Here is a 24889-nt window from a genome sequence, read left to right on the forward strand (position 1 = left end):
TGAGAAGATTTTCCTTTCAGTTGCCATGGCAACCACTGTTCTGAATGGATTTTAATTCTTTCTTTGGGCAATTTTGAAGGTGGGGGGGGGGGGGTGTATGGAACCAAAGGATCATTCCTAATAAGTTTGGTGTAAATTTGCCCAGTAGTTTTGAGAATTATTTAGAAATTGTTGACTGACAAGACTTACATCAAGCAGTCACAAAAGCTCATCTTGAGCTAAAAACATTAGACTAGGACTAAAAGCAGCAGTCATGACATTGTCTCCTTTTGTAAACACTGAAACCTTCAAGCAATCAAAGATACTCAGTAAACAGCATATTCTGAATGATGCTGTAGGATAGGCTCAGGCAAGTAAATAAACAACAGCCACCATTTGCTGAACAAATATATTTATCATACTACAAAAAGATGAACACTTTCAGAAGACTGAAACAAACTATATTTCATGTACTACAGTCCATTTCTATTTACACTCTTTAACAATATGAATTTGGCATCAGAACGAAAACATTACACCAACATTCACATATTACACTTTTTACATGAACTCCTGATCTTGGCTCCAGAAAAATTGTCTTCCATGATTTAATATATTCATGTGAATAGAAGCACCGAGGTCCCATACCACATTCGAGTCATGAACACAAGTCCCATGAATGTAAATCAAGTCCACTTTTACCAAGCTGTCTCATGTTGATTTATCTCAGGATTTAGTTTCCATGGCTTCCGGTTTTGCCTCTGCCTCCTGCAACAGTTGTTGAAAAAATAAAATGCAATTCAACACATTTATGTATAGAATTCCATCAGTCTGGAACAATACTACAAATATTGTCACAATGTCTACCAGCATAAGGTTATCTAACAACAAATGATTTTCAGGACAGATGTGTCAAATGAAAATCTACACAGAACGATGGTAAAGTTATTTGATACGCTACACTTCATTCTGCATTAAAATTCAACTAAAAAGATTTGTCTGCAACTACTCATAAAGGTTTGTCCCTTACCAAAAACAACTTCTTAAACAATATTCAAAGTAAAGAACCAGCAAAAGGACTTCAGTAAACAGTACCTAAACAAGAGTGCCAAATTGCCACAATATACTTATTTCATGCTGACAGAATCACAGGTGTAAATTAATTTCAATACTGGGAACTATCAATAAACTGAAGAGAAGTAATTCTCATTCATCAAATTAAGACCGTCTTACATTTCAGGTATATCAAAGGTTAATTTCACAATAAGTTTAAATACTTCAGCGCAAACTAAATAAAGTCAAATTTTTATGAAGTCTCGATTAGGATTACTGAAAATATTGATTTATTTAAGAGACATAACTCTGGACATGCTTTAACCTAGATTTTATAGAAATGCACATTGTCTAAGTTTAAGTTTAGTTCAGAGAAAGAATACAGTAGTTAACAGATACCAATAGTTTTGGCAATTTAAACTAATTTAAGGGGCATAATTAGTATGAAATGGCTGCTTACTGAACTGCTCTAGATTTTAAATAGTATAGTTGACATCAAAGAAAAACAAGAAAATGCTTTTGTAAAAAAGCGCATGTCTCCCCCAATGCAAAGTCCTATAGGCAAGAAGTCAATAGGGGTCAGGAGCGAAAAGTCAAAGAGACACTGATGGTTGGCTGCAATAGGGATCATCTACAGGGTTCATACAACCAGACTGTCAAAAAATTCAAGGGGTTTTCAAGGAGTTTTCAAGGACTTTTATTACGTTTTCAAGGATAAGCAAAACAATGAACAAGCACTTATTACACACGAAATGACTGGCTTACAATTGGTGAACACTTCGTACATCCAAAATTACTATCACGTGATATAAGTTTTTCTATAAAGTTCCAATTTGCAATTGATCAACACTTTATCACACACAAAATAACTGGCAAACAATTGATCAACACTTCTTACATCAACAGCGACTTATCATGTCATATAAGATCAAGTTTTATGTGCCTGTGGCTGCTGGGGGCGAAGGTAGAATAGTTAACACATCAAGAGTGGCCGAGGGTGACTCTCGATCAGGTACATTTTTCTTGTGCTTCTCAGACTTGACGTGCGATTTCAGCGCCGATTTCACCCATTGAACTAATGTCAATAACTTTGTTACAATATTTGCACATGGCTTTCCGTTTGTTTTCGAGCTCGAGCAGCCATGGATAGGATACAAGCCACTTTTTGTTGAAAATACACGACATTTTCTTCGATATCGGTAACGGAAATGGTGTCCGTAATTTTTACACGTCGTAATTTTCCTAGTCCCGGTCTGTTTAAAACCCGTATCGTACGGTACACATAGGTTACGTAGACATAAAACGTGGCGATGCGTACATATAACAAAGTGTCTTTTACAATCTTTTTTTATTAAGCTGGCCAAAATTTCTGAAGAAGGAAATTCAAGGACTTTTATCATAAAATCAAGCACTTTTCAAGCAGTTTTCAAGGCAAGAAACGAATTCAAGGAGTTTTAAGGAGGTTTTTGCAAATTCAAGCACTTTTCATCTAGCAGCTTGAAATTCAAGGAGTTTTCAAGTCTGTGCGAACCCTGATCTACTTGGCATGTCCAGTCATCCCGCTAAATTTCAACACTCTTGGCCAAGTGGTTCTCAAGTCACTGTTCAGGCTCCTGTGACCTTGACCTTTGATCAAGTGACCTCAAAATAAATAGGGGTCATCTACTCTGCATGTCCAATCATCCTATTAAGTTTCAACATTGTAGGTCAAGTGGTTCTCAAGTTATTTCCAAAAAATGATTTTACATGAACAGGCCACTGTGACCTTGACCTTTAATAGACTGACCCCAAAATCAATAGGGGTCATCTACTCTGCATGTTCAATCATCCTATGAAGTTTCAACATTCTGGGTCAAGTGGTTCTCAAGTTATTGATCGGAACTGGTTATCAATGTTCAGGCCTCTGTGACCTTGACCTTTAATGGAGTGACCCCAAAAATAATAGGGGTCGTTCACTCTGCATGAACAATCATCCTATGAAGTTTCAACATTCTGGGTCGAGAGATTCTCAAGTTATTGATTGGAAATGGTTTTCCATGTTCAGGCCCCTGTGGCCTTGACCTTTAACAGAGTGACCCTAAAATCGTTAGGGGTCATTTACTCTGCATGACCAATCATCCTATGAAGTTTCATCATTCCAGGTCAAGTGGTTCTCAAGTTACTGACCGGAAATGGTTTTCAATGTTCAGGCCCCTGTGACCTTGACCTTCCACAGAGTGACCCCAAAATCGTTAGGGGTCATCTACTCTGCATGACCAATCACCCTATTAAGTTTCAACATTCTGGGTTAAGTGGTTCTCAAGTTACTGACTGGAAATGGTTTTCAATGTTCAGGCCCCTGTGACCTTGACCTTTTATGGAGTGACCCCAAAATCGATAGGGGTCATCTACTTTGCATGTACAATCATCCTATGAAGTTTCAACATTCTGGGTCAAGTGGTTCTCTATTTATTGATCGGAAATGGTTTTCCATGTTCAGGCCCCTGTGACCTTGACCTTTGATGGAGTGACCCCAAAATCAATAGGGGCCATCTACTCTTCATGACCAATCATCCTATGAAGTTTCAACATTCTGGGTCAAGTGGTTCTCTAGTTATTGATCGGAAATGGTTTTCAATGTTCAGGCCCCTGTGACCTTGACCTTTGACGGAGTGACCCCAAAATCAATAGGGGTCATCTACTCTTCATGACCAATCATCCTATGAAGTTTCAACATTCTGGGTCAAGTGGTTCTCTAGTTATTGATCGGAAATGGTTTTCAATGTTCAGGCCCCTGTGACCTTGACCTTTGACGGAGTGACCCCAATAACATTAGGGGTCGTCTACTCCAGAAGCCCTACAACCCTATGAAGTTTGGAGGTTCTAGGTCAAATTGTTCTCCAGTTATTGCTCGGAAATGAAGTGTGACGTACGGACGGACGGACGGACAGGGCAAAAACAATATGTCTCCTGGGGGAGACATAAATACTCTTGTGAGAGAATGGACACTGTCAATTTTGACTAGTTCAATGGCCTCAACTGTTGAGATACTGGTACAGATTGACTGGTCATCAAACATTGCCAAAAGATCATAGAAAACACTCTAGAAATACAAACTATGTCTAAGCATAGTACAGTTCTGAGAAAAATACTCTAGTAACTGAGAGGACAATTTCATCTGCTAAACCAACAGTAAAATGATAAAACATGTACAGTTTTCCAAAATTGCTGTATAGAAAGACAAAGAGCCCTGGCTTATGCCTTCTAATAAGACAATTACTTAACACGATCCCATTCCCCCTCACCCTCTCTTCAGGACCTTACAAACCTCTTAGCCACTAAGATATTAAAAGCAGTCAATAAATCTTCAGTATTAGCCGTTAGTAAAACAAACTATGCCAAGAGATATGGCTAAACAGCTTAAATATAAGCAATTAAGGTCAGACTGGTAGTAAAACAAGGCTTTTTCAGTTGAAATAACATGCTCATTTCAGAACAGATATACCTGGTGTGGGCACTTATCAAACCAAAATCTGGTGGTGGAGGTACCATAAGGGCAAGTAAAGATAAATCTAACAGCTCATTATCTGGAGGTGATACACTCAATAGAAGTATAGCAGCCACTTTTTGTTTCTTACTCAACGTTTTCTTAATCTTGACAGCCTAAATAATGTATGTAGAATAGAAATAAATGAGAAATACACAAGACAACCACTAGCAATTTTGGACGACACATCTAATCCAAACTTTTCACTCACAGTAGTGACTTGCAAATACTATGAACTCATGGGAAATAACTAGCTATTGTTCAATCGATCTTATCTGTAACAGGTCACCCCTTCCCAAATTAATTGTGGCTTTAATTTTTGCAAGATCCAGATAAAAAATAAACAGTTCTAAAAGTCAAGAGGGTGGTAGTCAAATTTTTTTTTGCTTGTTGGTGGTCGTGGTGGTGGTGGTGGGGGGGAGAGAGAGCCCTGAGCATGGTAAAATGGCAGAATCACAATTTTTTTCTCTCTGAAATTTTAGCTTTTATGCTGAAAGTAACGTTTCTAACATTCCATTCACACAGACTCAAAACCGATTTTTAAAAATATCTGGTCTAAAAAATTCCTATTACTACCCTTTAATAAACAGAAATCAAGGAAAAACACTTGTAATGGATTTGCTTTGTTTGTTTTGGGTTTAACAAGGTTTTTCTGCAGTATTTCAGTTACGTAACGGCAGGCAGTTAACTTAACCAGTGTTCCTTGATTCTATACCAGTACAAACCTGTTCTCCGCAAGTAACTGCCAACTTCCCCACATGAATCAGAGTCGGAGGACGAATGATTTCAGACACAAGTCGTCGCGGAGAAAATATGCACTGCTCGAGGATCAAATTCAAAAACTAGCCCAAACTGTTTAATTATACAACCTTAATCACACTGATATATCATGATGTATCACAAGTTCACCTTTTCAGATGTTCCATTTACTTTGGCATCGCCATCCCCTGCCTCTTGTTTAGGTTTCTTCACACTTTCGTCTTCTGCCTCTTCAGATTTCCTCTGTAATGTAACATTATACTTGTATATCAGTCTCGGTGAGAGTAATAATATTCTCAAAGCTCTAACAAAACAAACTGGATTATACCATTAATCTCGTGTAACAGTACTTGACCTCTGAATGTTTCCAGCAGCCTTATGAAAAAGCCTGTTGTAGTTTTTTAACACATCAAATGCACTTTAGGTTTCTCATAAGTTGCAACACTTAACTGTGTATGCCTTTTAGCATTCTGACATCACAACAGTGTTTTCTCTCCTCCGCTATATCGTCAGTTGACATATACTAAACATTGATGTTTATGCTGGGACCAAGTGTCCCTACAAGCTGTGCTGTTCTGAAACCAGTGATTTGACTAAGGCAGCTTCAAACAAACAGGGACAAGATATATAACATGGCGTGCCTTTAATATACAACCATTTGGTGAAACTAATCTAGCTCTTAAAACTCTCAATAAAACCCTACAAATTGTCCCAAACTCATCTGCAATGGACAAATGTCCATTATCTTTATCAGGTGTTAAGTAATGTATCGTTTAGTTTTGTGTTCAAACTGAATTTTAAATGAAGAATCACTGAGGCAATTGATCAGTAGTATAGATAACCTTTCTTTTGATAAGATGGCTAATATCAGAAGCTTTGACATCATCTTTTGGAGCAGCTGCTGGCGCACTCTCCGAGACTGGAGCAGAGGAGCTGGAACTCAATCCTCCCTGTAATATATATTAACATAACAATACTCTCTAGCGACATTACTATGAAAGATTTGTTAAAATGTAACAGAAGTAGAATGCAACTGAATAAATCGAAATTTACCAACATTTATCTTACAGTAGTACAAATGCCCACGACAACCAGCAAATACATTAAAATTTTCTTCATGCATCTATCTGTTCCTTGGGACATACAGTATGCTTTTATATATCTATTACTAGTATTATCTTCAAGTGTATAAACATTTCTTCATATCCCACTAGTACAGCTCTATACTAATTAAACTGACAATTTTCACCAAAACAGACTGTGTACTATCTCTTTTAAAGAATCACTGTCGGGACTAGGTTGTCATAAAATTTGTCTCTAGTTTTTTTTTTTATGTAAATGAGAAATGCCTTTGTCACAAAGGTAAAAAAATCACACTTGTTTGCGTTATGCTAAGCAGATAGAGAAAACAATGATCGTATTGTCAAGTGTCCATTTGCATTTATTCTCCTTTAAAACTTCTGTTTTGCAAACAGGAAAATAATTCTAGAAGGTTTAGTTATGAAGGGTGAGGTTACTCTTAACAAACGGTATTTAATTTAAGGTTGTTCATTCTATATTACAGGGGTACCAAATGGTCCTGTCCAATACTGTGGAATCATTTAAATTCGCTGGCATGAAATTTTGTGCAAACGGCAAAAAAGACAGTTTCGCGCGACTTTAATTCGCACATTTTCAATTTAAGAAAGAAATTTAAAGAAAAGAAGTTTTTTTTAGTAATCGCCAGCATCGCACGTGTCACTATCATGTACTGCCTGTCAATAAAAGTGGGCCATTTATGACCTTGTTAAGAAAACAAAATGACAGTCCAAACTGTTGTTTGACACTATGGTTAGGTAGAGTGTGAAAGACTATCAAAGGCTCGATTAAAATTAAAGAAGTATGAAGTCTATTTATGAATGGCGCTTGTCCAATTACTCTAAAACAACAATGGCAAGTGCGAATAATTACAAAGCTATGCAGTGTGACAAACTTGAAATTTGTGGATGACGACTGCATTTATACACACATGAATTAAAATATTTACATAGTTTTCTCTCAAAGATTAGATGATAACTAGAATAAATATTTCGTAGCATTTGTAAGACATGACAATGATAAACAAGAGGGCCATGATGGCCCTATATCACTATCCTGTTATCATTGCACTTGAGGACAAGAAGGTCCTCAGAAAAAATATCTAAGTCCAAAGGACAGGAACAACAAAGGGAAGAAATTTAACCAAAAAAAAAAACAACAAAATTCTTACAAGGTACAGATATGTCAAAATACACCTAAAAATTGGAGGTACCATCCATGTTGTACCACAGAAAAGTGGTCTCGGTTTTTCCCTACAGCCAATAATAAACAAGAGCACCGCCTTGCGGGTGCTGACGCTCATCTGATTTTTTTTGTGTAATAGAAATATTGTCCTACCTATGATTTTCTAAGTCTAAAAAGGGCCATCATTCTTGCAAAAAGCAGGATAGAGTTATGTTTCTTGATGTACAGTGTCCACTTATGATGGTGAAAAACTGTTGCAAGTTTTAAAGCAATAGCTTTGATAGTTTATGAGAAAAGTTGACTTAAACATAATACTCAACCAAGAAAATGATTTTCTAAGTCCAAAAGGGGCAATAATTATTGCAAAAAGCAGGATGGAGTTATGTTGCTTGCTGTACAGGGTCAGCTTATGATGGTGAACAAGTGTTGCAAGTTTCAAAGCAATAGCTTTGATAGTTTAAGAGAAAAAGTTGACCTAAACATAAAACTTAACCAAGAAATCTGATATTTTCTAAGTCCAAAAGGGGCCATAAATCTTGCAAAAAGCAGGACGGAGTTATGTTTCTTCCTATACAGTGTCAACTTATGATGGTGAACAAGTGTTGCAATTTTTAAAGCAATAGCTTTGATAGTTTAGGATAAAATATGACCTAAACATAAAACTTAACCAAGAAAACTGATTTTCTAAGTCCAAAAGGGGCAATAAATCTTGCAAAAAGCAAGATGGAGTTATGTTTCTTGATGTACAGGGTCTGCTTATGATGGTGAACAAGTATTCCAAGTTTCAAAGCAATAGCTTTGATAGTTTAGGAGAAAAGTTGACCTAAACATAAAACTTAATCAAGAAATCTGAAATTTTCTAAGTACAAAAGGGGCCATAAATCTTGCAAAAAGCAAGATGGAGTTATGTTTCTTGCTATACAGGGTCAGCTTATGATGGTGAACAAGTATTCCAAGTTTCAAAGCAATAGCTTTGATAGTTTAGGAGAAAAGCTGACCTAAACATAAAACTTAACCAGGCAACGCCGACGCAGACGCCGACAACCGCTCAAGTGATGACAATAACTCATTATTTTTTTTCAAAAAATCAGATGAGCTAAAAAAGTTACTAAAAATAAGCTATTTATAGTAACGTAAAAGGGAAGTAATTAAAAAAAACAAAACAATTATTGTAAGTGAACAAAAGAAGAATCTGCCAAATAAATCTGTTGACATAAATGAAATTTCAGATCAGTATCTTCATTAGTTACGGAGATATACCCATTTTAATTTGAAATAAAGGGAGGTAATTTGACATAAAATCAGCCCATAGTTATCTACCCTGATTGGCTCAGTCCAGCTAATGACAATAATGAAATTTCAAATAAGTCCTGTAAGTACTTACTGATATAAATCCATTTTGATTAATAGAGGTAATCAGGGGAGGTAATCAGATATAAAATAACTCTGGAACCTATGATTGAATCTGATTTGTCAAGGAATCCAAGATTTATTGTTGTTGAAGATATTTTGGAAGTTTGTATCAAATAAAACCATAAATGAAGTATCTATATGGCTGCAAAAGCCAAAATAGCCAATTCTGGACCTTTAAGGGGCCATAACTCTGGAACCAATGATGGAATCTGGCCAGTTCAAGAAAGGAACCAAGATCTTGTGGTAATACAAGTTGTGTGCAAGTTTGGTTAAAATCAAAACATAAATGAAGCAGCTATTGTGCAGACAAGGTCAAAATAGCTAATTTTGGCCCTTTCAGGGGCCATAACTCTGGAACCCATTAAGGGATCTGGCTGGTTCAAGAAAGGAACCGAGATCTTATAGTGACACAAGTTTTGTGCAAGTTTGATTAAATTCGAATCATAAATGAAGCTGCTATTGTGCAGACAAGGTCAAAATAGCTAATTCTGGCCCTTTCAGGGGCCATCACTCTGGAACCCATAATGGAATCTGGCCAGTTCAAGAAAGGAACCAAGATCATATGGTGATACAAGTTGTGTGCAAGTTTGGTTAAAAAAAAAATCATAAATGAAGCTGCTATTGTGCAGACAAGGTCAAAATAGCTAATTCTGGCCCTTTCAGGGGCCATCACTCTGGAACCCATAATGGAATCTGGCCAGTTCAAGAAAGGAACCAAGATCATATGGTGATACAAGTTGTGTGCAAGTTTGGTTAAAACAAGTGAATGAAGTATTGCCATGCAATACAAAGTCCCCTACTGGAAGGCACCTAATTTTCTCTACTGCAGTATAACATAATGAACTGATATCTGTCAATGTTGTATAAACAATATTGTACTATATATACAATATGCTATAACAAAACACTTGGATTAAAATTTATATATATAAAAACCTATAGTTGTTTTCATATTGAATTTTTTTGGCTGATTATAAAAATGTTATCATGTAAGTTATTTATAGTAACAACAAAGGGAAATTAATCTTTAAAAAAAAAAAAAAAAAAAAAAAAAATCTATATAATATAAGTCCACAAGAAACTCTTTACCAGGTAGAGATAGGTCAAAATACACCTAAAAATTGGATGTAACATGCATGCTGTACCACAGAAAAGTGGTCTCGATTTTTCTCTACCGCCAGTAATAAAAAGTTACAATAAAATCTATTTATAGTAACAACAAAGGGACGTAATTCTAAAAACAAGGGTGCCTCATGGTGGTGAACATTTGGTCCAAGTTACATCAAAATCCCTCCATGCATGAAGAAGAAATGTTCCGTACAAAGTCATTCTTGAATTTGACCTTTGACCTCTAAATATGACCTTGACCTTAGACCTAGGGACCTGGTTCTTGCACATGACATGTTGTCTCATCCAGGGGAATATTTGTGCCAACTGATATCTAAATCCTGCTTTGCATGACAAAGTTATAGACCGGACAGGAAAAAAATCCTCTTGACCTTTGATCTCAAAGTGTGACCTTGACCTTTAAGCTAGTGTACTGGGTGTTGCGCATGACACGTCGTCTCATCATGGGAAACATTTATGCCAAGTAATATTGTAATCCCTTGATGGATGACAGAGTTCTGGATCGGACAGGGAAAAAACCTTATTGACCTTTGACCCCCAATTGTGACCTTGACCTTTGAGCTAGGGGTCTGGGATTTGCGCACGACACGTCATCTCATCATGGGGAACACTTGTGCTAAGTGATATTAAAATTCCTTAATGAATGTCAGAGTTATGGACCGGACACGAAACAGACCCTGTTCATGCTATGTTAACATTTGACTGCTAAGTGTGACCTTGACCTTTGAGCTAGGGGTTTGAAAGTTGTGCATGACACATCGTCTTATTATGAGGTACATTTGTGCCAAGTAATATTAAAATCCCTTCATAGATGGGAGAGTTATGGACCGGACAGGAAAAAAGCCTTGTTGACCTTTGACCTCAAATTGTGACCTTGACCTTTAAGCTAGGTGTCTAGGTTTTGCACATGACACGTCGTCTTCTCATGGGGAACATTTGTGCCAAGTAATATTAAAATCTCTTCATGGATGGGAGAGTTATGGACCGGACAGGAAAAAAGCCTTGTTGACCTTTGACCTCCAACTGTGACCTTGACCTTTGAGCTAGGGGTCCGGGTTTTGCGCATGACACGTCGTCTCATCATGGGGAACATTTATGCCAAGTAATATTAAAATCCCTTCATGGATGGGAGAGTTATGGACCGGACAGGAAAAAAGCCCTGTTGACCTTTGACCTCAAATTGTGACCTTGACCTTTGAGCTAGGGGTCCGGGTTTTGCGCATGACATGTCGTCTCATCATGGGGAACATTTGTGCCAAGTAATATTAAAATCCCTTCATGGATGACAGAGTTATGGACCGGACACGAAATTGCGGACGTTCGGACGGACAGACGGACGGACGGAATGACGGAAAAGCGCATTCCTATAGTCCCCGAAACTGGTTTTCAACCAGTAGGGGACTAATAAAATCATAAATGAAGCTGCTATTGTGCAGACAAGATCAAAATAGCTAATTCTGGCCCTTTCAGGGGCCATCACTCTGGAACCCATAATGGAATCTGGCCAGTTCAAGAAAGGAACCAAGATCATATGGTGATACAAGTTGTGTGCAAGTTTGGTTAAAATAAAATCATAAATGAAGCTGCTATTGTGCAGACAAGGTCAAAATAGCTAATTCTGGCCCTTTCAGGGGCCATAACTCTGGAACCCATAATGAAATCTGACCAGTTCAAGAAAGGAACCGGGATCTTATGGTGATACAAGTTGTGTGCCAGTTTAGTAAAAATCAAATTATAAATAAAGCTGCTATTGTGCAGACAAGGTCAAAATAGCTAATTTTGGCCCTTTCAGGGGCCATAACTCTGGAACCCATAATGGGATCTGGCCAGTTCACGAAAGGAACCGAGATCTTATGGTGATACAAGTTGTGTGCAAGTTTGGTTAAAATAAAATCATAAATGAAACCACTATCGTGCAGACAAGAAATTGTTGACGGACGCACGCACGGACTGAGGACGGACGAAGGGTGATCACAAAAGCTCACCTTGTCACTATGTGACAGATGAGCTAAAAAAACTAGCGCAAGTAATTTGAAGCGATCGTAAAGAGTAACCAATTTACCAATATAGATAATTTAATCAGATTTCATAATCAATTTTGGTAGGAACAAATAAATTCCTATCAAAACAAGCTTTAACTGCCGATAAACTGACATTTTGAGAAAATTTGATATATACAGGTCGTATAACATACCTATATTTTGGACAGGAAATCAATTTGGATACCTATATACTAAATGGTTAAATAATAGCGCGGTCTTAAATTCGCGCATCGTTCGAAGCGTGAAATATGCAAAAATTCGTCCTGCGCAAACAAAAATGATTTCACAGTAGAATACACACAGCTGTTATTTTGCAAAATAGTCTCTTAAAGATTAACATGTTTGTTTTTAATCATTATCAATAAATTGTCTGGGGACAGTAAAAATGTCTTTAATAATATCATTATAAATCAGTTCTTCTAGAAATTGTTCTCAAATAAGAAATCAATTCAGATGCTCAAAGGTTGCAAGACAATATCATGTAGTTAGAACTGGGATCAAGGTTTGGAGAGAATTTAAACAGCTTACCAATGCTTCCTTTGCTAGATTTTTGAGATCCTCCATGTTTTTCTTCTCATCTTCAACATCTTCAATCTTTGCTTTTATGTCTGGCAATATTTCTTTCAGTTCTGTAACTTCTTTTTTGGCTTTGTAAATTGGACTGTCAAAATCTTTTGTCTCCTTCTCTTCATCAGTAGCCTGTAACCATGGAATGAATATAAATTGCATACACCGGTTTTATCCACCTTCAGAGCCTCAAGATTACAAGCTCAAAAGGCACTGTTTCTACTTTATTCCCAAAACACAGGTCAGAATTACAAAGTAAAAACAATAATAACATGTTTTCTATGTGAATAAGCAATGAGCTAACATCTACAACAATTGCACAGATATATGAAAAAATTATAAGATAAGGATACAATATGAAAACTCCACTCACTTTTCATCAGCACAAGGTAATTAGATGAATGTACCTGTGAAAATGTTAAACATACCTTGTCTAGGATTTTATCAAGATTTGCCACTCTTTCTTCTATAACTTTAATAGCTGCCTGGTAACTGTCTGTTGATTCTTTAAACTGTTTGTTGAAACAGTAAGCTAAACCAAGTTGATAATGTCTATGGTAAAGTTAAAGAAAGTATTCCGAACATACTATCCCTCTTCCTATTTGAAGGGAAACAAACACGCAGAGAAAACAAGAGATCACAGAGTGATCTTGGCGCCCACCAATGTGCCATTTTTGAGTGTTCCAAATTTCAAGACTTATTGACTAGCTCAAAGTCAAATTTCATTTCCGTACACAACACAAATCTATGCATGTGGTCCAAATTTGAAGCCTGTACCTTCAAAAATGTGAAAGTAGGTCACCAGGTCAATCTTAAGGTCAAAGTTCATTTCGGTACACAAAACTATGCAAGTGGTCCAAATTTGAAGGCTGTAGCTTGAGAAATGTAAAAGTAGGTCACTAGGTCAAATCCAGGTCAAATTTTACTTCGGAATACAAAACTATGCATGTGGTCCAAATTTGAAGCCTGTACCTTCAAAAATGTGAAAGTAGGTCACTAGGTCAATGTAAAGGTCAAAGTTTGTTTCAGTACACAAAACTATGCATGTGGTCCAAATTTGAAGGCTGTAGCTTGAGAAATGTAAAAGTAGGTCACTAGGTCAAAATCAAGGTCAAATTTTATTTCGGTATACAAAACTATGCATGTGGTCCAAATTTGAAGCCTGTACCTTAAAAATGTGAAAGTAGGTCACTAGGTTAATGTAAAGGTCAAAGGTCATTTCAGTACACAAAACTATGCAAGTGGTCCAAATTTGAAGGCTGTAGCTTGGAAATGTAAAAGTAGGTCACTAGGTCAAAATCAAGGTCAAATTTTATTTCAGAATACAAAACTATGCATGTGGTCCAAATTTGAAGCCTGTACCTTCAAAAATGTGAAAGTAGGTCACTAGGTCAATGTCAAGGTCAAAGTTTTTTTCAGTACACAAAACTATGCATGTAGTCCAAATTTGATGCCTGTACCTTCAAAAATGTGAAAGTAGGTCACTAGGTCAAAATAAAGGTCAAAGTTTTTTCCAGTGCACAAAATTATGCATGTGGTCCAAATTTGAAGGCTGTAGCTACAGAAATGTAAAAGTAGGTCACTAGGTCAAAATCAAGGTCAACTCATGTCAAGGTTCATCTTGCCACTCAAAAATATACATGTGGTCCAAGTTTGAATGTTGTAGTTACTGGCAAGAACATTTTAAAAGCTTTTCCCTATATAAGTCTATATGAACCATGTGACCCCCGGGGCGGGGCCATATTTAACCCTAGGAGGATAATTTGAACAAACTTGGTAGAGAACCACTAGATGATGCTACATTACAAGTATCAAAGCCCTAGGCTTTGTGGTTTGGACAAGAAGATTTTCAAAGTTTTTCCCTATATAAGTCTATGTAAACCATATGACCCCCAGGGCGGGGCCATATTTGACCCTAGGGGTATGATTTGAATAATCTTAGTTGAAGACCACTAGATGATGTCACATACAAAATATCAAAGCCCTAGGCCCTGTGGTTTTGGACAAGAGGTTATTCAAAGTTTTTCCCTATATAAGTCTATATAAACCATGTGACCCCCAGGGTGGGGCCATATTTGACCCCAGAGAAATAATCTGAATCATCTTGGTAGAGGACCACTAGATGATGCTTCATACCAAATATCAAAGCCCTAGGCTCTGTGGTTTTGGACAAGAAGGTTTTCAAAGTTTTTCCCTATATAAATCTATATAAATTATAGAAATAAACAAAGGGCCATAACTCACTCATAAATTGTTGAACCAGTCTGATTTTCAGGGGGACACAACTAGGGTACCAATACATCATTCTGACAAAGTTTGGTCAAAATCCCCCCAGTAGTTTCTGAGGAGATGCGATAACGAGAAATTGTTAACGGACGGACGGACGGACGGAATGACGGACAGACGGACCACGGACGCAGAGTGATTTTAATAGCCCACCATCTGATGATGGTGGGCTAAAAATATACCATTACAATACAATCATTTATAAGTTTTCACTATATGGATTACTTGCAGCAGAAATGACAACATTATGCAGACTTGAGCTTAGTACCTTCTGCTGTAAAGGAAGACTTCAATAAAAGCTTTTGGAACTGTCTGTACAAACATTTCCATTAAAAACCAAGGTGTGACGCCAACGCCAGGGTGAGTAGAATAGCTAGACTATTCTTTGAATAGTCGAACTAATAATCTGAAGGATACGTTTCTGCTAGTAATCTGTTATCCGGGTCCAATAATTCTTTCTGTAATTCCAAACATTTGTTTAGGTCTTTAATTGCTTCTTCATATTGCTCTGTAACAAAAGAAATCCGTTACAAACATTCAAAACAGGGAATATATAATCATATTTTCCATTTTCGACCCTAAAATAGTAATGTGTCCATAAGGCCTAAGACAAACATGACCTCACTGTGATGGATACGAAGTGTGAATTCTGTAATGGCACTTTGAATATTGAACATGTATACTGAAATTACAGGCTGAAAACAGGAAAATGATCGCAAATAGTTATTTTGTCATTAAATATTTCCTTGTCAGGGTGAAAATTTTCTGGAGGCATAATTCTGGAAATATTGCAGGCAGACTTATACATCTTGTCACACTACTAAGCGCTGGCAATAAGAGCATGTACAGCAAGTTGCAACTGAGAATCTAAGTAATCAAGAAACAAGAGCTCGTCGAACACGAAATGCCCCCCTTGATGCATTCAGTAATTGCACAAGGAACAGAAATTATATGCTCACTGTAAACAAAAGTTCCACTAGGTCAAAATCAAGGTCAAATTTTATTTCGGAACACAAAACTTGCAAGTGGTCCAAATTTGAAGCCTGTATCTTCAGAAATGTGAAAGTAGGTCACTAGGTCAATCTCAAGATCAAAGTTCATTTCAGTACACAAAACTATGCTTGTGGTTCAAATTTGAAGGCTGTAGCTTGAGAAATGTGAAAGTAGGTCACTAGGTCAAAATCAATGTCAAATTTTATTTTGGGACAAAAAACTATGCATGTGGTCCGAATTTGAAGCCTGTACCTTCAAAAATGTGAAGTAGGTCACTAGGTCAATAACAAGGTCAAAGTTTTTTTCAGTACACAAACCTATGCATGTGGTCCAAATTTGAAAGCTGTAGCTACAGAAATGTGAAAGTAGGTCACTAGGTCAAAATCAATGTCAAATTTTATTTTGGAACAAAAAACTATGCATGTAGTCCAAATTTGAAGCCTGTACCTTCAAAAATGTGAAAGTAGGTCACTAGGTCAATAACAAGGTCAGAGTTTTTTTCGGTACACAAACCTATGCATGTGGTCCAAATTTGAAGGCTGTAGCTACAGAAATGTGAAGGTAGGTCACTAGGTCAAGATCAAGGTCAACTCATGTCAAGGTTCATCTTGCCACTCAAAACTATACATGTGGTCCAAATTTGAATGATGTAAGTTATAGACATGAAGGTTCTAAGTTTTTCCCTATAGAAGTCTATATGAACCATATGACCCCTGGGGTGGGGCCATACTTGACCCTAGAGGGATAATTTGAACAAACTTGGTAGAGAACCACTAAATGATGCTACATTACAAAATATCAAAGCCATAGCCTTTGTCATTTGGACAAGAGGATTTTCAAAGTTTTTCCCTATATAAGTCTATGTAAACCATGTGACCCCCAGGGCGGAGCCATATTTGACCCTAGGGGAATAATTTGAACAATCTTAATAGAGGACCACTAGATGATGTCATATACAAAATATCAAAGTCCTAGGCCCTGTGGTTTTGGATGAGAGGTTTTTTAAATTTTTTCCTATTCAAGTCTATATAAACCATGTGACCCCCGGGGTGGGGCCATATTCGACCCCAGGGAAATAATGTGAACAATCTTGGTAGAGGACCACTAGATTTTGCTACATACCAAATATCAAAGCCCTAGACCCTATTGTTTTGGACAAGAAGATCAGAAACCGTTTTAACTGTTCCTGGCCAATGTGACCTTGACCTTTGACCTAATGACCTCAAAATCAATAGGGGTCATCTGCTGGTCATGGCCAACCTAACTATCAATTTTCCTGACACTAGGCCCAAGCGTTCTGGAGTTATTGCCTGGAAACCATTTTACTGTTCCTGGTCACTGACCTTGACCTTTGACATACTGACCTCAAAATCAATAGGGGTCATCTACTGGTCATGACCAACCTCCCTATCAACTTCCGTGACCCTAGGCCTAAGTGTTCTTGAGTTATCATCCGGAAACCGTTTTACTGTTCAGGGTCACTGTGACCTTGACCTTTAACATACTGACCTCAAAATCAATAGGGGTCATCTGCTGGTCATTACCAACCTCCCTATCAACTTTCATGATCCTAGGCCTAAGTGTTCTTGAGTTATCATCCGGAAACCGCTAATCAGGGTCACTGTGACCTTGACCTTTGATATACAGACCTCAAAATCAATAGGGGTCATCTACTGGAAATGACCAACCTCCCTATCAACTTTCATGATCCTAGGCCCAAGCGTTCTTGAGTTATCATCCGGAAATGGATTGGTCTACATTCCGACCGACCGACCGACATCTGCAAAACAATATACCCCTCCTTCTTCGAAGGGGGGCATAAATATTAAGACTTCATCAAAAAACTTTAACCAACATAGACGCCAGCGCCAGGGCGATGCAACAGCCCTTCTTATTCTTTGCTTGAGCAAAAAAGTATGCAACAGCTTTCACTTGTAACTTATCTCTGAGCTAGGGATCAAAGTGTTAAACAAGTTTTATAATGGTGAATATTTTGTGCCAGATTATTTGAATATCTATTTATAATAACACCAAGAGCTCCGCCAAGCAGGGCAATATATGCCTGAAGGGTTAAATCAGAGGATGGGAGCAAAATTCAAAGAGCTTGACTGTTGAAGCTCAAAGGACAGGAACAACAAAGTGAAGAAATTCCAAAAAAAATAAAAAAATTCTAAGTCCACAAAACAATCCTTACCAGGTACAGGTATGTCAAAACACACCTAAAAATTGGAGGTACCATCCATGTTGTACCACAGTAAAGTGGTCTCCGTTTTTCCCTACGGCCAATAATAAAAGTTTCAAAATAAGCTGTTTATAGTAACATAAATGGGAAGTAATTCAAAAAATTTTATTGAACAAATAAGGGATCTGCCAAATAAAAACAAGAGCACTGCAATGCTGAGCAATATACACAAAGCAGTCATATATGACCTTTGACCCCTAAGTGTGACCTTGACCTTGAAGCGAGTCATCTGAAACATGCGCTCTGCACGTCGTCTCGGTGTGGTGAACATTTATGTCAAGTTTCTTTGAAATCCTTCAAGGGGTTCAAGAGTTACAGAGCAGACACGAAATTGCTAACGGACAGACAGACACTGGGGGTATAACATAATATGTCCCTTCGGGGGTTTAACAAGAGAAAGTAGAACACAAAATGCCCCCCTTGATGCATTCAGTAATTGCACAAGGAACAGAAATTATTTGGTCACCGTACACAAAAGTTCTACTGTTCTGGGTCAATGTGACATGGCCTTTGACTTATTGACCTCAAATTCAATAGGGATCGTCTGCTGGTCATGATCAACCTCCCTATAAAGTTTCGTGGTCCTAGGCCCAAGCATTCTAAAGTTATCGTCTGGAAACTGTGTAAATGTTCCTGGTCACTGTGACCTTGACCTTTGGCCTACTGACCTCAAAATCAATAGGGGTCATCTGCTGGTCATGACCAACCCCCCTATCAACTTCCGTGATCCTAGGCCAAAGCGTTCTTGAGCTATCATCTTGAAACAGATTGGTCTACATACCGACAGACCGACATCTGCAAAACAATATACCACTCCTTTGAAGGGGGGCATAAAAATACAGGTTGTAGACTGGAAGAGAACTAGCTATGTGTTCATAGGAAACTGGAACCCACCTCCAGCCTCGTGTCACTGTATATGGTTTCATGACTAGAGGAAATATTTTTCAAGATACAAGCACTTCATTATGTGTATTTTTTATTAAGTCAAGGACTGTAACTCTGATTGGGCAGGGATGAGAATGACTTTAGGTAAAAATCCGTGAAAATTTTACCCGCGGCTTTGGGGGCCGCGCAGGCCCCATCGAGGTCCAAGGGTAAAACCTTGGTGGGGGACCTGGAGGCAAAGTCCCTGGAAAACAGAGGGCTTTTAGGCATTTTCAACACACTAGAATGCTTCTCCTGACATCCACAAGCCTGCCTTTTTTAAAGAAAAGATTCAATTTAATTAGTTGCAAAACTAATGCAGTCCGACACTTTAATGCCCCATTATGCATATTTATGACCAAGTCAAGGGCTATAACTCGAGTCTTGTAGAGTGAAATCTTAAACAAATCTGTGATGTACAAAAAGCTTTTGCAGGACTTATCTGACATTTATATGCCAACATAGCAGAGGCTTTGATATCATTTAAAATTTCAGGAGTACAAGTAAAATACAAGAAGAGAATTTACCTGTTTCTAGGCTAACTTCACCAAGTTTGAGATGAGATTCTGCTGCTCTTAGTTTGGCTTCTTTTGATTCATCTCTGAAATAAAAATACAAGTCCTGGAAACCATTTGTTACACTGGTCATTTGTTGAAATAAAATTGGGTTAACTTTTTTCTTTTAATTACTACAGTGAAGTGGTAAAAATGATGGAACCTTGATAGCACAATCTGGTTAATATCATCCATTAATGCTATGCATTGGATCCTAGGACAGGCTATTGAGACTCACATTCACCAATCAGAGCCTTGCTTTCAACACTTTTAAAGTGAAAAGTTTAAAACCAAGAGCTGTCACTATTGGTGAGAAATGCCCCCCAAAGAGTGCCCAAGAATGCTACAGTTGTCTGCACAAAAAATCGCACATTTCGTGACCTTGACCTCAGAGAACCGGGTCATAAGCGGGTCTTGACCTTGGAGCTAGGAGTCTGGGTCTTGCACATGACAAGTTGTCTCATTATGGTAAATATTAATGCCACTTTATTTCAAAATCCCTTCATGGATGGCAGAGTTATGGATCAGACACGAAACAGACCATGTTAACGTTTGACCTCTCTGTGACCTCAACCCTTTATTTAATCTTACAAAATCTTTATTTAACCTGGGATTCCAAATTTCTGTGTTTTCAACATGTGTTTATCACATACGGGTTTATATTTCTCTTGTAAGAGGAAATAATGATACTATTTTCAAGGTTCTTACTTGATATATATAAGTTTTGCAAGTTCCAACATTTCCCAGGCAAGCTGTAAGTTTGATACATCATCTGGATTCTCCTGTAAAATTATGATTACCATAGTATTACATCAAACTGTATAACCCAAAGGTAAAAATTCAATTGCGTAGTATACCTTTATTTAGATGTTAAAGAGCTCAGTGGAACACTAGGTATTTGAATAAGAGATGTCTACAGAAAGCAATAAGCATACTGGACAACTTGAAAAGAAAGTCCCTTCTTTGTTTGCAGAAATACTAGCTTACATACAAAAGCCAGTCAAGTTAAATGAAGCAAAAGGTATGTCTACAAGCTGGAAATCAGCCACACTACAGAATGCCTGAAAGACAAATTAATAGAGCATTCTCAAAATGGCTTGGCAAAACATGTCAATTCATTACTCAACAAGATTATGTCAAAATATTCTAAGGGTATTTTACATCTCAAACACTTAAATGCATTAAATTCCATTTTTACAATATATTCATTAGGCAGGTATGTCACCACCTGAAGCTGCTCTGCAAAGCACACTTATTTCAGTGTTTTTAAGATGTATAATATGTATCAATTTTGGTTTCCATTAATTACCCCATCCTGTGAGCCATCTTGTGACGTTGTTTCTTCTCCCTCCTCTGCTGTAGCGTCTCCCTCTTCTTCTGTGCCCTCGCCCTCCTCTTCAGTACCCTCACCATCTTCTCCCTCCCCCTCCTCTTCCTCTGCACTACCTTCTTCCTCCTCTACAAACAATTTAAAATGTTAGTAAGATCACATCTTAAATGAATCTAATAGCATTTAAAGGCACATCTGACAGTTTCCTACATGACTTGTATATAGGCAAAAATTTTCCTATGGACAGAATTTCTTTAAACTTTGTGTACTGACTGAAAATCAAGTTTATAATGGTACCTATGATTCTTAATACATATTTCCGTTATAAACTTGATTGTCAGTCAGTACACAAAGTTTAAAGAAATTCTGTCCATAGGAAAGTTTTTGCCCACATACATTTAGGAAACTGTCGGATGTGACTTTAAGTTATAAAGAATCCTTTAAACTCCTTTCTGTGTTTACATCAATAACCTAGACATACATACAATAAATAACAGACTTTTTACCAAATTCATTGCTACTATCGTGTTAATAAAATAGCTTATTATTACAAGTAAAACAACATTAAGGCCTTATTCAGATTAGATATTTATCAGTTTTCTTTATGACAAAATTGAGCAAAGTTTCTTTCAAAGTGAAACTAATTTAATAGCTTAGCTTTATAAACAGCTACCATGAAATAAAGGCTATGCAGATTTTCAAGTCTCTTCACTTAATATAATATAAATAATCATTACACTAAAGCATTTGATTACAATATCAAATTTTTAAAAGTGATTGCTTCATATGGGAAAGTTAGTGTTAGAACTTTAGAAGTGAAACATTATTCAACAATGATTTTCTGCAAGTTTATAAACTGTAAAAAGAAACAAATTAATATAACTTTTCTAACTATTAGTATGAACCTGCAATAAAGCAAAGTTTTAAGTTGTAATGCTAAATACAAAGCAACTCCTGGAAAGAGAACAAAATTAGTAGCTGAAAGTATAACAAAAATTGGTGCATTCCATTCCTCCACTTTTATGGTAAAATAACTGACACAGGATTTAGTTACATGTTGGAAATATTCTGATCCTGCTTAAATGTCCAACTTTACTCTATAGAAATTTTAAATAGATCTTGTGTCTACTTAAACTTCTGTACCCAGCAATGCACACATCATGAACCTTTACATAGACTAAATACCAAAATGTGAACCCATAAAAGGAAACATTTGCAGGAGGAAGAATGGGAATGTCATGAATGGTGAGTGTGCATTTCAATAACAAACTTCAACCTTTCTTTTCATCACTTTTCTCTTTCATTTCAACATCTTCAGATTTTTTCTCTTCTGTTTTTGGTTTATCCTCTGTCTTCTCTTCAGATTTATTCTCAGTTTTATCTTCTGCTTTATCTGAAATGTCATCTTTCTTATCAGATTTCTTTTCATCAGGTTTTTCTTTCTTTTTGCCTTCATCTTTCTCACTTTTATCTTTTTCCTCGGGTTCTGTTTTATCTTTAGTCTTATCTTCAACCTTTTCAGCTTTTTCTTCATCCTTGGACTTTTCTTTGTCTTGTGACTCTGTATCCATGGCAACCTCCATTGTTTCTCCAGACTCCTGCCTCTTTTCTGCTTCCTTCACTTCTCGTTCTTTCTTTTCTGCTTCCTTTTCGCCCATGGCATCATAAACTTCCTTTCTGAGCTTCTCTCTTTCAGGGGCTTATTTGCAGAAAAAATCAATGGGGAAATTTATGTCAAGCTCCTTGTTTAGTATATGCAGATGAATGTGTAGCCAAAAGTGAAGTAAAGTACTAAAGGTTACCACTTTTAAAGGAAAATTTTGCAGGGAAGTAACATGTACTGATGAAAATATCAATTTAGAAATAGTTACATAAACCAAGCCTTAAATCCATCATGTGTTTGACACAAGTCAAATATGGAATTCATTTAACATGCATATGTTCCTGTGTATTGTTTTCACTGCTTTGAATACATTACTGCTGGCATAATTCAACTAAACCAATCATAAAAGGACAATGCATCTACTGTACTTGACCATGAGTAGATTTACTGGAGACTGTATTCAACAACTCAATACAAAGTTTACATAAAACAGGAACTTCTTTAATTGAGTGCAACAAAAAGTAAAAAGTACAGTCGTAAAATTTCTTGCTACATGTATTTACCAAGCACATGTACCAAATTTTACAGAATTTAAGATTGTCAAACAGCCATTCAGAAGGTAAAACATGTCTTTCTAAGTTTCTGTTTTCATGCCTCAGTACATGTTTGTATCTTACTGAAGATACCAAAATAAATGTAAAGTACCATCAATCTCCGCCTTCTCAAACTGTTCATCTTTCTGTTCAGTTGACTCATCATCTGTTTCAGGCACTGCCAAATTACATAACATATTTAGTTAGTTCTTCTTTCAAATATATAGTTCTGTTACTCATAAGGTTTTACTACATGCCCATTTAAAACAGATCTGAAGTCAACTCTCCAAATGATGCAATATAGGCAAGATATACTACAGGGGGTAAAATGCTGTTATACCTTCATATTTCGCTCACTTCTAAATTTGTCATTACTAAGGTTCTTGAAGTGTCTTGAAACCTCCCCTCAAGTGAATTTTAGTTTTACATTTTTAAGCCTCATAACTCTTCGTTTTTCATGAAATGTATATCAAATTTTTCAGAACAAGCAGAAGAGGCTTTCAAGAGTGCCTGTTCTGTTTGGAACTACAAATAAGAGCTGTCGTAGGCCAGCAAAGCTCAACTATTCAACAGCCTTGTCAACTGAATGAACATGAAAGCTGAAGGTGGCATTATTTTGTAAACAAGAGGGTCATTGACCCTAAAGCGCTCACCTGAGTACAGGCAGATTTCTCTATGTTAGCTTATATTATATACATTTCATACACATTTTTGAACCTAGGGCAATAATTTGAATAATTACTGTAGAAATTACAAATCTGATATCACATGCCAAATATCAAGGCCCTAGCCGTTATTGATTAAGAGAAGATTTTCAACATTTCTTATATATAAGCCTATAGTAAGTACATGTCAGACACAGGGGCGTGGCCATTTGCTTTACCTAAGGGTAATAATTTGGACAAGTATGGTAGAGAGTCAAACCCTTATATCAAATGCAAAATATTAAAGCTCTAGAGAAAAGGATTTTTAAAGTCTGAGAGCTAAAAACCTATTTTTAACCAAAAAGACCCATAATTATGTTCAATGAACCGGAACCATTTGAACAACTTTGAAAGAGGGCTACCAAGAGGTCATTTGTGTAAAGTTTCATCGAAATCCATTCCGTGGTTTTGGAGGAGATATCATTTAAAGAAATTGTTGATGAAAAGTGACCATGCCATCTAGCGGCCATGTTTTTTGACGAATCAGAAAAATCTGAACAATATTTTTAGAAGGTCAAACAAGAAGCATTTGCGTAAAATTATTTTAAAATCGGACTAGCAGTTTCACACAAGAAATTTTTTAAAGTTTCCACTATATACATATAGGGAAAAGTGACCATGCCCTCTGGTGGTCATGTTTTTTCACGAATCAAAATAATTTGAACAACCTTGGTAGAGGGTCACACAAGGACTATTTGTGTAAAATTATTTTAAAATTGGGCTAGCAGTTTCACACAAGATTTTTTTTAATTTCCAATATATACATATAGGGAAAGTGACAACGCCCCCTGGCGACCATGTTTTTTGATGAATCGGTATTATCTGAACAATCTTGGTAGAGGGTCACACAAGGACCATTTGTGTATAGTATTTTGAAATCGTGCCAGCAGTTTCACACAAGAAGATTTTTTAAATTTCCACTACATACATA

At 36.9% G+C, this 24889-nt stretch overlaps 1 protein-coding gene across 3 annotated transcripts in view; it reads right to left on the reverse strand.

Annotated features, from left to right (window-relative positions):
• Window positions 1–374: 374 nt before the first annotated feature.
• LOC123525319 (nuclear autoantigenic sperm protein-like) overlaps window positions 375–24889 on the reverse strand; it is a 58050-nt gene continuing 33535 nt past the window's right edge. The window contains exons 4-15 of one of the 3 annotated variants that reach the window (XM_045304268.2): window positions 23367–23432; window positions 22335–22757; window positions 21038–21186; window positions 20437–20510; window positions 19702–19775; window positions 15433–15523; window positions 13158–13281; window positions 12691–12861; window positions 6160–6267; window positions 5468–5560; window positions 4517–4674; window positions 375–747 (exon numbers count right to left, since the gene is read on the reverse strand). In XM_045304268.2, coding sequence (XP_045160203.2) covers window positions 678–747; window positions 4517–4674; window positions 5468–5560; window positions 6160–6267; window positions 12691–12861; window positions 13158–13281; window positions 15433–15523; window positions 19702–19775; window positions 20437–20510; window positions 21038–21186; window positions 22335–22757; window positions 23367–23432 — 1601 coding nt within the window. In that variant the 3' untranslated portion in view covers window positions 375–677. The remainder of the gene's footprint in view (window positions 748–4516; window positions 4675–5467; window positions 5561–6159; window positions 6268–12690; window positions 12862–13157; window positions 13282–15432; window positions 15524–19701; window positions 19776–20436; window positions 20511–21037; window positions 21187–22334; window positions 22758–23366; window positions 23433–24889) is intronic. The other 2 variants (XM_045304271.2, XM_045304269.2) reach the window with 2 other exon arrangements.

The sequence above is a fragment of the Mercenaria mercenaria genome, chromosome 3 (genome assembly GCF_021730395.1).
Source record: "Mercenaria mercenaria strain notata chromosome 3, MADL_Memer_1, whole genome shotgun sequence".
Lineage (NCBI taxonomy): Eukaryota > Metazoa > Mollusca > Bivalvia > Venerida > Veneridae > Mercenaria > Mercenaria mercenaria.